At 39.5% G+C, this 16,490-nt stretch overlaps 1 protein-coding gene and 1 long non-coding RNA gene across 7 annotated transcripts in view; one reads left to right on the top strand and one right to left on the bottom strand.

Moving 5' to 3' along the window:
* SIN3A (SIN3 transcription regulator family member A) overlaps positions 1–16,490 on the top strand; it is a 75,287-nt gene that overhangs the window by 14,654 nt on the left and 44,143 nt on the right. For all 5 annotated transcript variants that reach the window (XM_072809748.1, XM_072809745.1, XM_072809744.1 and 2 more), the window contains 2 exons: positions 7,241–7,462; positions 12,255–12,431. In XM_072809748.1, the coding sequence (XP_072665849.1) occupies positions 7,274–7,462; positions 12,255–12,431 (366 nt within the window). In that variant the 5' untranslated portion in view covers positions 7,241–7,273. The remainder of the gene's footprint in view (positions 1–7,240; positions 7,463–12,254; positions 12,432–16,490) is intronic.
* Positions 9,855–16,490, bottom strand: part of LOC140623343 (uncharacterized) — a 33,596-nt gene continuing 26,960 nt past the window's right edge. For both annotated transcript variants that reach the window (XR_012022982.1, XR_012022981.1), the window contains 2 exons: positions 10,432–10,556; positions 9,855–10,147 (listed from right to left, as the gene is read on the bottom strand). This is a non-coding gene — a long non-coding RNA (uncharacterized lncRNA). The remainder of the gene's footprint in view (positions 10,148–10,431; positions 10,557–16,490) is intronic.

Here is a 16,490-nt window from a genome sequence, read left to right as displayed (position 1 = left end):
CAGACTGTGTAGTATTTATTTATTTATTTATTTATTTATTTATTTATTTATAGCTTTTATTTATTTATTCATGGGAGACCCAAAAGAGAGAGAGAGGCAGAGACATAGGCAGAGGGAGAAGCAGGTTCCATGCAGGGAGCCCCATGCGGGACTCGATCCCAGGACTCCAGGAACACACCCTGGGCTGAAGGCAGGTGCTCAACCACTGAGCCACCCGGGCGTCCTGACTATATAGTCTTTAGATGACGATATGATGAATTTTCTCAGAATGAAGAATTTATGCGTGCACCATCTATTTTTGAGGGACGGGTAAGAAAAAATGATGTCCTTATCCAGGTAACCATTCAGCAAGAAGGACTTCAGAATGAAGTATTTCAACATGAATCAGAACCATTTTAATCTGCTAAAAGGGTGTGCAATTGTATTCTTTAATCTTTCAGGATGTTTATGCACCAAAACTGACTTGTGAGTGGACACTTGCTAAAGGCGGGTGTACAGAGGTGATTGGAAGGAAACAAGATACAGAAATGAAAAAAACAACATTGGATTGGTCATTCTAATTGGCATTTATTAGCCTAAAACTGAGAATGCCTACAGTTATGGAACAAAGACGATGATTGTTCTCTCCAATAAAATTAAGAATTAAGTTTTCAAAGTATTGTGTTTGGTGATGAAAAAAAATTCCAAAGTGATGATAAGCTAGAACTTTACTAGAGATGTATCTGAAATCAAAATATACAGAGTGGCTGTGTTCCAACTTCATGGGTGATAGTTGGTGACGAGTTAGTTGCGTTTTAAAGGATATTGCCTGTTTTGGGTATTTATATCTTCAAAACCAGGAAAAAAAAACCCCAGGAAGGGCAGCCCCTGTGGCTCAGCGGTTTAGCACCACCTGCAGCCCAGGGTGTGATCCTGGAGACCCTGGATCGAGTCCCACGTCAGGCTCCCTGCATGAAGCCTGCATCTCCCTCTGCCTGTGTCTCTGCCTCTCTCTCTCCTCTCTGTGTATTCTCATGAATAAATAAATAAAATCTTTAAAAAAAAAAAAAAAAAAACCCCAGGAAAATAGAGAATAAAAATTTGGATTTGCAACTTAAATTCTTTTTTAAAAAAATTTATTTTTATTTTAGAGAAGTGGGAAAAACAGGGAGATCATCTCAAGCAGACTCCATGCTGAATGTGGAGCCCAGTGAGGAGCCAGGTGCTCAATTCCACAACCCTAAGATCATAACCCCCACTGAAATGAGTCCGTGCTTAACCAAATGAGCCACCCAGGTGTCCCTGCCTTATTTATTTATTTTTTTTTAGGATTTATTCCCTTACTTTAAATATTTATTTATTTTTTAATTTTTATTTATTTATGATAGTCAGAGAGAGAGAGGCAGAGACATAGGCAGAGGGAGAAGCAGGCTCCATGCACCGGGAGCCCAATGTGGGATTCGATCCCGGGTCTCCAGGATCGCGCCCTGGGCCGAAGGCAGGCGCCAAACCACTGTGCCACCCAGGGATCCCTATTCCCTTACTTTAGAGAGAGTGCGCATCTGTGGGCACTTGGGAGTGAGGGGGGAGAGGCGGAAAGCGAGAAATCCAAGCAGACTCTCTTGAGTGCAGAGCCCAACTCAAGGCTTGATCCCACCACCTAGACATCATGACGTAAATTGAAACCCAGAGTCCAGTTCCTAACAGACTGAGCCACCTGCGTGCCCCTAGGCACCCCTGCTATTTAAATTCTTACTAAAGTTTCTAGTAAAGTTTTTCACCAACATGGTAAATGATAACATTTTTCTGATACACTGAAGGTTCAAGGTAAATCATGTGTTATAAAGAAAGTAGTGATGTGTTTTGGTCAACCAAGATGACTGTTCTGAGCAACCTTGATAAAAATTGTCATACCACAGTATAATGTAATCCCACCAAAGCTCACAAAAGGTTATGTGCCAAATGGGGTTAGCATTATATTAGATAGAGGTTTCTCAACCTGGCATTATTATATTTTGGCCAAATAATTCTTTGTTGTGGGGATTATCCTGTGCATTGTAGGATGTTTGGGAATTCGTGAGATGCCAGTAGCACTCCTGTCCCCTAACTGACAACCCAAAAATGGCTTCTGACATTGACAGATGTGCCTGGGGGGGGCAAACTCTTGTGATTGAGGCCTACGTCATTAGAAGAATGTAAAGCTGATTCAGGGAGGCATGGGTATTAGGTCTTGTTTTTTAAGAAGAATGGGTTGTTAATTTTGTTTTGTTTAAGATGTTATTTATTTATTTTTAAAATATTGTATTTATTTGTCAGAGAGCACACAGAGGAGCAGGGGGAGCTGCGAGCAGAGGGAGGAGCAGGCTCCCCGCTGAGTAGGGAGCCCAATGTGAGGCTAGGTCCCAGGACCCTGGGATCATGACCTGAGCCGAAGGCAGAATGTTTAACTGACTGAGCCACCAGGCACCCCTAATTTGTGAAATTTAATTTAAATGAAAACATAAGATTCTTTAAAGTTGGGTTTTCCATTTGGATTTTTTTCTTTTTTAAAAAATATTTTATTTATTCATGAGAGACAGAGAGAGAGAGACACACACACACAGGCAGAGGGAGAAGCAGGCTCCATGCAGGGAGCCTGACGTGGGACTCGATCCTGGGACCCCAGGATCACACCCTGAGATGAAGGCAGATGCTTAACCACTTTGCCACCCGGGTGTCCCACCATTTGGATTTTAATAATCATGGAGAACTGTCTAGATTTCTAGGCAGCCAACTTTTTACTGTGATGAAAGACATTTTAGGTTGTAGAATTAGAAAATTGGTTTTTATATTTATCATTGTGAAAAGGTTAGCTTTTACCTCTGCCCTTCTAAGATTTGTCTAAGTGTGACACGTTGGCTTGCCAGCTGTTTGCCCTATTCCAGAAGACTGTCCTGCAATATCCGAATTATCCTGCTCTGCTTGCTTTATTTGGGAATTACGATTTCTTTGCATGATGATTTGGAGCTATTCCCACTTTTTATTCTAACACATGGCCAGATGACTTTTTAGTGTTCTGCTGCCATTGTTTGTTCACATTAGTCTTTCTTCACTAGTTTCTGCCCCTCAAAGTGCTTTTTTTCTTGTTTAAATTCTGTCTTTATAGACTAGAGTTCTGATAACAGTGTAAACTCCAAATCTGAAGCAGTCGGAGACCATAGTGGCAGATGAAAATCATGTCAGCTGAAAGCAGGGCTTGAAAGTAGCTTTGTGTGTGATTCTTGTAGCTCCATTATTTGGCACTCAAATACTTTATAGTTTGGAATTTCACTGTATCTCTCTGCAAGCAGGATACTATTGTCTGTCCAGTATTTCTACTCCAGATTGGTCATGCATTCCAAGGAGAGAGTCTAGCTCCTTGACAGGTCACTTAATTTCTTTTGAGTATCAGTTTCCCCTCTAAATAGTGTTCTGGGTGTGCCCACCTGACAGGTCTGTTGGGAAGAGCACACTGATTTATAGCAGTCTTGATTGGAAGACTTGGTTGTTGTAGGGCAGGAAATCTGTCCTATTCAGTGCTGGACCCCCAGCACACAGCACAGGGTCTGGCTTATATAGATCCTTGGGAATTATTTGTGGAATAAATGAATTGGCAAAGACTATAAATGGCTCATTGTCACCTGCAATTCCAAAGTTACTGTAATATTTTAATCTCATCCTGTGTAACCCTCATGCCCTAATTCATTCCTAATTTTCAAGATGTAACCAGACATTTACCTTCTCTGTAGTTTTTTTCCACTATACACATTTTCTACTCTTTACCAATTTTTTTTTCTCTTTACCAAATTTGTAGTACTTGTACCACTCATGAGCTGGTTTGTATTGTTAGCCTTTTCTCCCAACATTTTATTAAGAACAATTTCAAAATATACAGCAAAGTTGATAGAATTTTATAGTGAACACCCATATATATATACAAGATTTTACATTACCGTTTTATTTTAGTAGTATTATTTTTAAAGATTTTATTTTATTTATTCGTGTGAGACACCCACAGAGAGAGAGGGAGAGAGAGAGAGAGAGAGGCAGAGACACAGGCAGAAGGAGAAGCAGGCTCCATGCAGGGAGCCCGACGTGGGACTTGATCCTGGGACTCCAGGATAAGGCCTTGGGCCGGAGGCTGGTGCTAAACCTCTGGCCACCCAGGGATCTCTACATTATCATTTTAATAGTACTTGCTTTGTCTATCCATTCCTCCATCCAAACTAATTTCTCGTTATATTTCAAAGTAAATTTTTAGTACACTTTCACTGAAGTCCTTGAGCATGCGTATCCTTAACTAGAGTTCAGTATTTGTTTATAGCTTTTTCCTTCTGGTGCAAAATTTATAGCGAGATGCACAAATCTTAAGAGTACATTGTGTGTGGGTGTTGAAATCACACTGTATATACTCTGTAGCTTGTTCTTTTCACTTAATAGAATGTTTTGCAGGGTTTTCTTTATAGGGAACCCCAATCTTTCTAATTGCTGTATAGTTTTCCCAATATGGATATATCAGTTTCATTCAGTTATTGATAGACATTTAGATTTTTCATACTTTGCTGCAGTAAATATACTTGGCAGATATAAAGGGTAGACACACCTAGAAGTGGAATTTCTAGATGAAAGGGTATGCCCATTTTATTTTATTTATTTATTTTTTTTTTTTTAAATATTTATTTATTTATTTATTCAGAGAGAGTGAAAGAGAGGCAGAGACACAGGCAGAGAGAGAAGCAGGCTCCATGCAGGGAGCCCGACGCGGGACTCGATCCCGGGTCTCCAGGATCACACCCTGCGCTGTAGGCAGCGCTAAACCGCTGCGCCACCGGGGCTGCCCGGTATGCCCATTTTAAATTTAAAAATTTAATGGATGCCACAAATTGCCAACCACATAGTCTATACCAATTAAAACTTCTTTTCAGTAGTAATTTCCTATACCCTCACGCCACACTCAGTATCATCATTCTCTCTTAATTTTTGCCTGTTGCTTTGGGGGTATCATTTTACTTTATATTTCTTTGATTACTAGTGAGGCTATATACGGTCTCCCCAAGTAGTTTTTGTAGGACACCACCTTCATATCTACTCTCTGAATATTTGCTAATTGAAAGAGTGAATGCTGCCAAAGCCTTCCCGCTTTGTTGGGTTGAGACTGAAAGGATGAATGAGCTAAGTGTGGGAGAGGTTAAAGATAGCTGAGGTTGCTCATTGCATGTGTGTCTTAAGTAAAAGTAAAGGTTTCTTCTCCCTTTATTTCTTCTTCTGTGAGAGGTCAGAGATACTGAGGTGGTTAAGAATTCGGGCTCTGGAGGCAGATTTGGTGGATCGATATTCCAGCTTTGCCTATTAGCTGTGCAGCCTTGGGCAGTTTACTTTATCCTCGTATTTCAGTTTCTTCAAAATAGAGAATAACACCACCTTATAGGGTTGTTGTGGGGATTATAATAATATTTATAAATTGTGTAGAATGGTGCTTGCAATTTATTATATGCTAACTATTATTATATTAGCCATTACTCTTGTTCTTTCCCTTCTGCATGGTCAGTATTTGAGTGTGTGTGATATGTTAGCACTGTGCGGAATGCAGACAAAGTGGAAAGAGACCCTGCCTTGAAGAAGCTTGCTTTATTTATTTATTTATTTATTTATTTATTTATTTATTTATTTATGATAGTCACAGAGAGAGAGAGAGAGAGGCAGAGACATAGGCAGAGGGAGAAGCAGGCTCCATGCACCGGGAGCCCGATGTGGGATTCAATCCTGGGTCTCCAGGATTGCACCCTGGGCCAAAGGCAGGCGCCAAACCGCTGCGCCACCCAGGGATCCCCTTGAAGAAGCTTTAGATGTTGGAAAAGCCCTAAAAAGACCAGACTGGATTCCTAGTCAGAATATTACTAGACTTTTTGCATCCTGCAGGAAAGAAAATGTTCCTTCATAGAGGAATATTATTAATAAGGGATTCTGGAATCTCCTTAGTGTTTTTTTTTTTTTTTTAAGATTTATTTATTTATTTATTCATGAGAGACACAGAGAGAGAGGCAGAGACACAGGCAGAGGGAGAAGCAGGCTCCATGCAGGGAGCCCGATGTGGGACTCGATCCCAGATCCTGGAATTCCACCCTGAGCCACAGACGGACACCCAATCGCTGAGCTACCCAGGCGTCCCAATCTCCTTAGTGTTAAGGAATATTAAGAGTCAAAAGTATCCTAAAAATGATCTTTTCCAACCTTCTCATTTTATAGTTGGAGAAACAAACTCACAAAGAATGAGGAAGTTGTTGGCAAGTCTAGAACCATTGTCCTCTTACTCCTAGCCTATTACTCTTTCATGATACCATTTAATTGTTGAAACAATTGATATGGGATCCCTGGGATCCCTGGGTGGCTCAGCGGTTTAGGGCCTGCCTTCGGCCCAGGGCGTGATCCTGGGGTCCCGGGGTCGAGTCCCACGGCCCGTGTTGGGCTCCCTGCGTGGAGCCTGAGTCTCCCTCTGCCTGCGTCTCTGCCTCTCTCTCCCTCTCTCTGTGTGTGTCTCATGAATAAATAACTAAAAATCTTTAAAAACATATTTTAAAAAAAAGAAACAATTGATATTTTAAAAATTAGACCACAATGGTAGTACTAGGTTTTGAGAGGAGTTAGGAAGAAGCCTTGACTGTTTTTGTAAGCATGCGAATATGTAATGAATGTTAGGAATGATGGCATTTGAAGAGAAAACTAGAGAATAAGAAAAAGAGGTGTATTTTCTTGTTTTTACTTTAATTAAAAACATTTTTTTTATTTTAAAAATTTTTTTTAAAGATTTATTTATTCATGAGAGACACACAGAGAGAGAGGGAGAGGGAGAAGCAGGCTCCATGCAGGGAGCCCGATGTGGGACTCGATCCTGGGACCCCAGGGTCACTCCCTGAGCCAAAGGCAGACGCTTAGCCACTGAACCACACGGGCGTCCCATATTTTCTTGTTTTTAAATTGGAGGTTATTTTTCAATCCTGTAGTCCCAAGTTAATTCAGACCATGTTTTTATTTAAACTTCAGTCGTTCAGTTATGATACGCTGTCCACTGTGGGGGCTGTGTGTACAAGCATCCACTTAAACTAGCCAGTGATCATCTCCAGGATGAAGTAGATATTTGGTCTGGGAGTTGAGCTTCTAGTAAATGCACGCAACTGGTCCTAAATTGTACACATCACATTGCAGTGTGGACTGGTTTGCATGTTGATGCTTTTGGTTTCTGCAGGTTTTGTGGTGCATCCCTGAGCATGAACGCAGAATGAAGCGACGTTTGGATGACCAGGAGTCACCGGTGTATGCGGCCCAGCAGCGTCGGATCCCTGGTAGCACAGAGGCTTTTCCTCACCAGCACCGGGTGCTTGCCCCTGCCCCCCCTGTGTATGAAGCAGTGTCTGAGACCATGCAGTCAGCTACGGGAATTCAGTACTCTGTGACACCCAGCTATCAGGTACGCTGGAGCCCAGCAAGGGACTTGGTGTAAGGGAGGATCATTGGTGATTTTGTCCAATTAAAAAAAAGTTGTATTAAGCATCCAGTTAGATATAAAATTATATTTATGAAATATCCATAAGTAAGATATAACAAATAACAGAAACAATGTATACTTGTGTGCTCATTGCGCAGGTTTTTAATTCTTTGTTATCTTTTAATTATTTCTATTTTAAAAATGTTTTTAAGTAATCTCTACACCCAGTGTGGGTCTCAGACTCACAGCCCTGAGATCAAGAGTCATGTGGTCCACTGACTGAGCCAGCCAGATGCCCCTAAATCATTTTGTTTATACCTCTATACAATAAAATTGTTTAGTTTGGGTATTTTTGAACTTTTATGTAAATGAAAACATATATTTTTATTCTTTTTTTATTTTTTTATTTTTATTCTTTTAAAGGATTTTATATATGTGAGTGTGTTTGTATGTAATCTCTATATCAAAAATAGGTCTGGAACTCAACCTTGAGATCAAGAGTCACGTGCTCCACTGAGCCGAGTCAGCCAGGTGCCCCTTAAAGATTTTATTTTTAAGTAATCTCCATACCTACCTTGGGGCTCAAATTTACAATCCTGAGATCAAGAGTCATATGCTCTACCCATTGAGCAAGCCAGCCACCCACCCCTGTATTTTCTTCTTTAACTCACTTTTTTTCACTCATTGCAGTTCCCAAGACTTACCCATATTCTCGTGTATAAATAATTGAGTCACTTCCACTCTTTTATGAATTATATGAGTATATCCTGTTTACTTATCCATTTTTCTGTTGCTGCACGTTCAGGCTGTTACCACATTTTTCACTGTTGTAAAAGTGCTGTGTGACTTTTTTTAGGTATTTCTCCTATTGCAGTGGTACAGTGGCAGTCCGTGACAAGATAAGCTTGCACCAGAATTTAAATCAATGTGCTGCTTTTTTTTTAATCAAAAAAGTCTTGCCATGGGGAAACAGAGGCAGCTGAATTAAACAGTGTGCTTATTAGTGAAACAGAGTTGGTTTACAATCTGGTGCAAACTCCTTATCTTCTTATAGACCACTCAGCAGGTTTGGACACATGAGGAAGAGTTTTTCGGATATCTAGGAGAGGGTTGCTGGGTCATAGGGTGTGTGTGTGACATCATTGCCTTTAGTAGGTAATGTCCAATTGTTTTTCAGAGTTGTACCAGTTTACATTTCCACCAGCATTGTGTATTCCTGTTGTTCCAGTGCTGATCTTTCATCTTTTCCGTTTACTCTGTTTTGTAGAAATGGAAGAAATGTGTTTTTTGCCCTTTCTATTTATGAAAGTAAATATCACCATGTTTTTGGCTTTGTTTTGTTTTATTTTTTATTTTTTTAAAAGATTTTATTTATTTATTCATGAGAGATGCAGTGAGAGAGAGAGAGAGAGGCAGAGACACAGTCAGAGGGAGAAGCAGGCCCCATGCAGGGAGCCTGATGTGGGACTTGATCCCAGGTCCCCAGGATCAGGCCCTGGGCTAAAGGCAGCACTAAACCGCTGAGCCACCAGGGCTGCCCTTTGTTTTGTTTTAAATGATATAAGATGACTTCTTTCTCTGACCCTTCAGACTTTAACCCACTTGTGCATTTCTTGGGGGTATCTGTATTTACCTGCCTACCTATCTAGATACACTTCTCTTTTTATGTAATTTGAATGATACAGTGTATACTGTTCTCCTGTTGGTTCTTTTCACCTAATACATAGTGGGCCACTTTTCACCTGAATACTACATAAGTGTAGGTCTACATAATCTTTAAAACATCACTGCATTTATAATATTCCATTCTAGGTCAGTTTGAACCATGATTTATGTAAGTGGTTGGAGAGGCCTTCTTCAACCTAACTTAAGTGACTTTTTTTTTTTAAGATTTTATTTATTCATAGAGACACACAGAGAGAGGGAGAGAGAGAGAGGCAGAGACACAGGCAGAAGGAGAAGAAGGCTCCATGCAGGGAGCCTGATGTGGGACTCGATCCCGGGTCTCCAGGATCATGCCCTGGACTGAAGGCGGCGCTAAACCGCTGAGCCACATGGGCTGCCCTGTTAGTGACACTTAAAAGGTAGGGCTTGTACCAGGAACATACATTGGTGTAATCTTTCTTGAGAACAATTTGACAGTTTGCGGCAGATTTATTTTATTTTATTTTTTTAAGATTTAATTTATTCATGAGAGACACACAGAGAGAGGCAGACACAGGCAGAGGCAGAGGCAGGCTCCCTGAGAGGAGCCTAATGTGGGACTCGATCCCAGGACCCTGAGATCACGACCTGAGCCAAAGGCAGACGCTTAACCACGGAGCCACCCAGGTGCCCCTGTGGCAGATTTATTAATTACTTTTTGACTTAGCAATTCCATAAATCCATAAATTTCTCAGAATTTATTAGAAGAAAACAAAGAAGAGGGAAATCCAGGGGAAGTAGGAGATGGTGATTCCTTAGGTGTCATTCTTAGGAGTCCCTTTAGAAGCAGTACCATGCCCTCCTATGGGGCTGAGGGCCACAGTCAGAAGACTGCTACAAATTGAATCTTTAAATTCGACCTTGGAAAAAAGTAAGGCTCCTTGTTTTCCTTGGGTGATTACTTTTATTTGAACAGATTGATGACTTTTCCTATACCTGGGATAGTTGCATCTATGTTAGAAGCTGTAATACAAAATATAAAAGCTCATATAAAACCTGTCATCTCAAGTGTTTATAAGTTCCAGTTAAGCCTTTTAAAAAACTTCAAAACATGCATGTTGGAATATAGAAGCTCAGAATAATAATAACCCTTCTTGCTAGAGGTATATTAGAGCTTTTAGAACTGTCTAAATAGTTTCTTTTTACTCCTAATATGTAACTATTGTTTGGGTAGGTTTGTAAGTAATTGTCTATTTCCCACCCTCCCCTATAAATTTGTGGAGACTTGAAAAAAAAAAAAAACTTACCCTCTCTTATGTTGTAGTATACAACTTCCATTATTTAGATGAAGTCTCATGTTATTTAGTCTTTTTATTTGACTTGGCAAATCAAGTATATCGTCCTTAGTTGTTTTCTGTGGTGATTAACAGTTCTGAAATAGGAAAATTTAAAAAAAGCTTTGGAAATTTCATGTAGCATTTTTTTTTTTTTTGTAATAGAAATGGAAGGAAAGGATCTTGTGTTTTATTTCACTCTAAGTTTATAAGAGGATGAGAAAAAGCATAGAAGATAATTATGTTTGAGGCCAAACCACTAACAATTTGGAAGAAAGTTTTGTTTAGCAAATAAAGATAAGCAAAATAAACAAATAGGGATAGAAGTAGAAAATAAGGGTCATAAGCAAAATAAAAATCTTCTCTAATCCCACCACAAGCTAAATTGCTAACATTTTGCTGTATATTTGTTACCTAAGGTTTAAAAGATTATTTTGATTTATAGATACTGCTTTGTAATGTGCTTTCTGAAAAAATTTAGAAGTTTAAATCCATATGTAACACATGAATGCATTCAGCTTACAGATTGTGAACGTATTATTTTTTTATTTTATTTTTTAAAAGATTTTATTTATTTATTCATGAGAGACACAGAGAGAGAGAGGCAGAGACACAGGCAGAGGGAGAAGCAGGCTCCCTGCAGGGAGCCCGACTAGGGACTCCATCCCGGGACCCCGAGGTCACGCCCTGGACTGAAGGCGGCGCTAAACTGCTGAGCCACCCTGACTGCCCAATTGTGAACATATTATAATGTTAAAATATATGCATCTATATCAGTGCTATTCCAAGTGTGGTCCACAGATGGCTGATGTGTATACTTTCTTATTAATCTATAATGACCTTGAGTGTAGAAAATGAGAGTATTTAGAAACTTATAGTGATTTGGACATGGACATAGTAATTTTGTCATATATCTCTAAAATGTGAGAATGGAAATTATGGGCTTATGTATTTTTCATTTCACTTCTCTAGTAATTCATTTTTATCGTATCTTATAAAAGTAGTGGCCCATGATGGATTGGAATTTAAGAAAAAAGAAAAACGAAAAAAAAGAAAAAAGAAAAACGTGTCCTTTGCCATAGATAGTTTGAGAAGTGTTGAGCCATATAGTTTTCAATAGTGGCAGAGAATTCTGTTGTAATATGGGTGAGTTATAATTTATTTCACCAGTTCCCTTTGTGGGAAATTTAGGTTTCTGAATACAGATGGTCCCGAACTTAGGATAGTTTGACTTCCAATTTTTCAACTTTATGATAACACAAAAGTGATGTACACTAAAAATCATACTTGGAATTTTGAATCTGGATCTTTTCTCAGGCTAGCAGTATGAAGTACTGTACTCTCCTCTGATGCTGGGCGGTAGCAGCCGCAGCTCCTGGTCAGCCACAGGATTACGAGGGTAAACAACTGATAGATACCCTTATGCCATTCCATTCTGTTTTTCTCTTTTTGTATAGTATTTAGCATATTACATGAGATATTTAACACTTTCTTGTAAAATAGGCTTTGTGTGAGATGATTTTGCCCAACTGTGGCTACGCTAAGTGTTCTGAGCACATTTAGGGTAGGCTAGGCTGAGCTATGATGTTTGTGAGGGTAGCTGTATTAAATGCATTTTCAACATAGGGTATTTTCAGCCTAAAATGGATTTATCAGGATGTAACCCCAGGATGTAAGTCAATGAAGATCCGTAATTCTCTGTGTGTGTGCAAAGATACGCATGCATGTCTTTTAGATACATCTGGGGAAGAATGCAGAAGCCTTGAAGTTTCTTGTCTGCATTTTGTCCACCCCAGGTTTCAGCAGTGCCACAGAGCTCTGGCAGTCACGGGCCCACCATCGCAGCGGTTCATAGCAGTCATCATCACCCAGCAGCTGTGCAGCCCCACGGAGGCCAGGTGGTCCAGAGTCATGCTCATCCTGCCCCACCAGTTGCACCAGTGCAGGGACAGCAGCAATTTCAGAGGCTTAAGGTGATATTCAGCTCCTCTTCTTTCATTGAGAAGTTTTCTCTCTCAGCAGGAAGCATTGGCTTCAGCCTATTCATAGTGGCATTATAACTTTTAACATACTAGACTAGGGATTGAATCATAAGTTTTACTTTGTTTTTGTTTTGAAACCTACTTAGATTTCCCCTCTTACCGTCCGTGCCTGATCCAGAGAATACATTCAGGAAATGTTTTTGGAATGCATGAATGCATGGTACTCAGACGTGTCAGGATAGCAGGACTCTTTCCATACGAAATAAAGTCCTTTTTTTTTTGATGCCTCCTATTGAACTCTTAGTTCTTAGCATGGCATAAGGTTTTGTTGAGTGTACACATAGTTGGCTACAGTCCTGTACAGTCACTGGGTCCAGTATTACCTTACGATTTACTCTTTTTATCCCTGTTTATAAATAGCTGAATGGGCTGCCATCTTCACGTCCATCCTTAGTAAAACACATGCTCCTTTTTTGGGAACCTTAATAAAGATTGGGGAAGACTATAATTGTGAATGAAGTGTCAGTGTTTTCATCTGTTCTGCTGAGTATGTGCTGTAGGTTTTTAGTCCTTTTGAAATTCATGAGGCATCTGTGGAGAAGTGGAGCTTGTGTTCCCAGCTAACCCCCTCTCTCTCTGCTTACTTGAGTGTGACTTCAAAATAAGTGATTGTTGCAGTAAGTGTTTCAGATTTGTTTTTCTTATTTTACATTTATATAAAATTTAAAATCAAGTGCAAGAAATACAAATTAAGGAACTATAAGGAGATAAGATGTTGCGTCTTCATTTGGTCCTATCAGCCTAATTAAATAGCTTCCAGGTAGGAATGAACAGTATACCCCTGAAGGATACATCCATGTGTAGCAAACATTTTGGCCTTCTGTTTTTCTTGATACTTAATGTAGTTCTCCTTGATCCCTGCCCTCATTACTTTGGGTACTCAGGAACTTGTTTAATATTGGCCTAAGAAAATTGAATGCTATATAGAGGGATTTTGTGAAATTTATTTTGTCTATGTTAAGTAACTAAAAATTGACTATACTGAAAAATAAAAAAAAAGAGTTGACTATACTTAAGCATAGTCTTTAAAGAGAGTCAAATTATTTGGGCCTGAAATTTTCACTCTGGGCTCTGTCTTTGGGAAAATTTGTACAAGCTATATTGATGTTTTTCTTAAAACATTTTGGTTGTCTGCTTGTAGAGTGATGGCTGTATACCAAACTGTATTATTGCCATGAACTTAGTACCTCACAAAGTCCTGATGAAAATATTTTTTTAGAGTTGGTTTGGTATGATTTAATTCTATATTAATACTGTATTCATCAGTTAATACCTTAATCTTGCAAAAGGGCTTCTAAACTTGCTATTAAACTAACAAAAATATACATTTTTATAAGCTTTTTCTGCCAGTCCTGTCAAAACACAGCAGCTATTTTACTCATCTCCCTCACTTGAGTATAACTATACAGATGTGCTTTGTCTGTTTTACAGAAACCATCAAGAAAGTAAGAAAGGGTTCTAGAGTTGGGGTTATAGAGTGAGTTATGGACAGAGTTAGGACTTCTTGCTCTGTTCCTTCTCTTCTTGCTCTTGAGTATGATTCCTGGATGCAAGAACTTGTTGAATTTCTGTTCTGATGAGGAGGGGTAAAATGCTTTCTCGTGCCTCCATTGTAGCTTCATTCAGTATTCCCACATTGCCAGCCATTTTTGGATCAGTCTTAAAATGCTTTACAAGCATTTGAATCAACTTCAATAAGCCATTTATATTCTATGATGAGGAAGTATTCAGTGAAAATCCTTAGGTTATTTCAAGCACCATCATTGTCTATACTTTCTTTTTTGTCTCTGGCAGATTGATGACAAGAAAGATTTGAATAATTTCAGGCATGTTTAGTGTGATTTTAGCTACTTGTTGAATGCTAGCAGCATCGATATTTAGCACATCTTTAGCAAGTTCTCTTTACAGTTGTTCATGTTTGTCTCCCCAACAAGATTGTGTACTTCAAGAGGTTAAGGACCTTGGTAATAAATGCCTGTTGAAGTGAACCAAGAAAACACATCGGCAGATTCAGGGTTTCCCCGAGTTCTTCCCTGAATCCACAGTTTCTGAAGGACCAGCTCCAAGTTATTTTCTGAGTTGTGGTTTCTAGAGCTGCATATACGTTTTTATAAAGAATTGAACTCTACTTTAGGTAATGAGAGAATTTCCTCACTATGCTTACATGCAGGTAGTTTATTTACTTATTTATTTATTGGGGTGAAGGGGCAGAGGGAGAGAGAGAATCTTAAGGAGACTCTATGCCCAGCTCAGAGTCTGACATGGGCCTGGATCTCACCATTCTGAGATCATGACCTGAGCCGAAATTGAGAGTGGAACTGAGCCACCCAGCCGCTCCTCCCTGGCCCCCGCATAGTTCATTTATAATGTGGTTGTTACACTGGGCATTTTAAAGCATAGTGTTATTTTGTAACTAATTTAAATAGCAGTTTACTGTGACCAGTACCTTTTTTTCCCCCAGACATAGACACATCACATTTCTTTCAGTCAGACATCTGCACTTTTTCTTTCTCTGTAGTAATTATTATACTATAGCCTGTTTTCTTTTTATTCAAAATTTCATGTTTATTTTTGATAATTCTTCTTTGTCATGTGATTGTGAATGCTATTCTTAAATATCTCCCAAAGTATTTCTTCTGCAAACTTAGTTTTATATTCTATCACCTTGGTCATTAATTTTTTTTTTTAATTTTTTTATTTATTTATGATAGTCACACAGAGAGAGAGAGAGAGGCAGAGACACAGGCAGAGGGAGAAGCAGACTCCATGCACCGGGAGCCCGACGTGGGATTCGATCCCGGGTCCCCAGGATCGCGCCCTGGGCCAAAGGCAGGCGCTAAACCGCTGCGCCACCCAGGGATCCCCACCTTGGTCATTATTAATGAAACATTTCAATATAGAAAGTTCTGAATATGAATTATAAATAGTCCATTGAATTTTAACAGATTGTTGTGTTATTTCTAAAAGTAGAGAAAAAGCAACCGTGAAATGAATGGGTATTGACAAAGTATACAAACTACTCTTGCAACCATGAAATACTCTAACTGTGGGATAATGGTTCCCATAATGGAGCTTCCCATAAGGGAAGTTTGGGCAACTCTGGAAATATCATTTAATGGTTTATTTGAATATAAATGTTCTACTTCACAGTATATCACAAGAGTAGGGCTTATCAAAATCATATGTTTATTTCTGAAACTTCCCTAAGCTTATATTTTGTATAATTTATTTATTTATTTATTTAAAAGATTCATTCATTCATGAGAGACACAGAGAGAGGCAGAGACATAGGCAGAGGGAGAAGCAGGCTCCATGCGGGGAGCCCAATGAGGAACTTGATCCCAGGACCTGGGGACCATGACCTGAGCGAAAGGCAGATACCCAACCACTTAGCCACCCAGGTGCCCCTATTTTGTATAATTTAAAATATTCCCACAATATATAGGAAACATCTAGTAGGTAATCCCCTTGGATATCTCCTAAGTACAAATTAAGTTGTCCCAAATCAGACTCCTAACTTTCTAGACCTTCAGTCTTGTTCCTCTTTGTGAATGGCCAAGTAATTTATAATTTAGTGAATGTTCCCTCTCCCTTATCCCATATCCAGTCAGTCTTGAATTTCTGTCACTTCTACCTCCTAAAAAGCTTTTGTGTGTATCCCATTCTCTTTATTCCTTTGGCCAATACTACAATTCAAGCCACTATGGATTGCATGCTGAATTTAGTCTTACAGCATAATTGGTTTCCTGCATGCTTGCTTGCTTGCTTGCTTTTTAAGATTTTATTTGTTTCTGTGAGTGAGAGAGCACGAGTAGGAGGAGCAACAGGCAGATGGAGAGGGAGAAGCTGACTCTCCTCTGAGCAGGGAGCCTGACACAGGGCTTGATCCAGGGGCCATGACCTGAGCCAGAGGGAGATGCTTAGCTGACTGAGCCACATAGGCACCCCTCCTCCTGCCTCCTTTTAATCTATCTTCCTTTGCATCAATTT

The sequence above is a fragment of the Canis lupus genome, chromosome 32, assembly GCF_048164855.1.
Source record: "Canis lupus baileyi chromosome 32, mCanLup2.hap1, whole genome shotgun sequence".
NCBI classification, from domain to species: Eukaryota; Metazoa; Chordata; class Mammalia; order Carnivora; family Canidae; genus Canis; species Canis lupus.
This window is presented reverse-complemented; position numbering and strand designations above follow the sequence as displayed.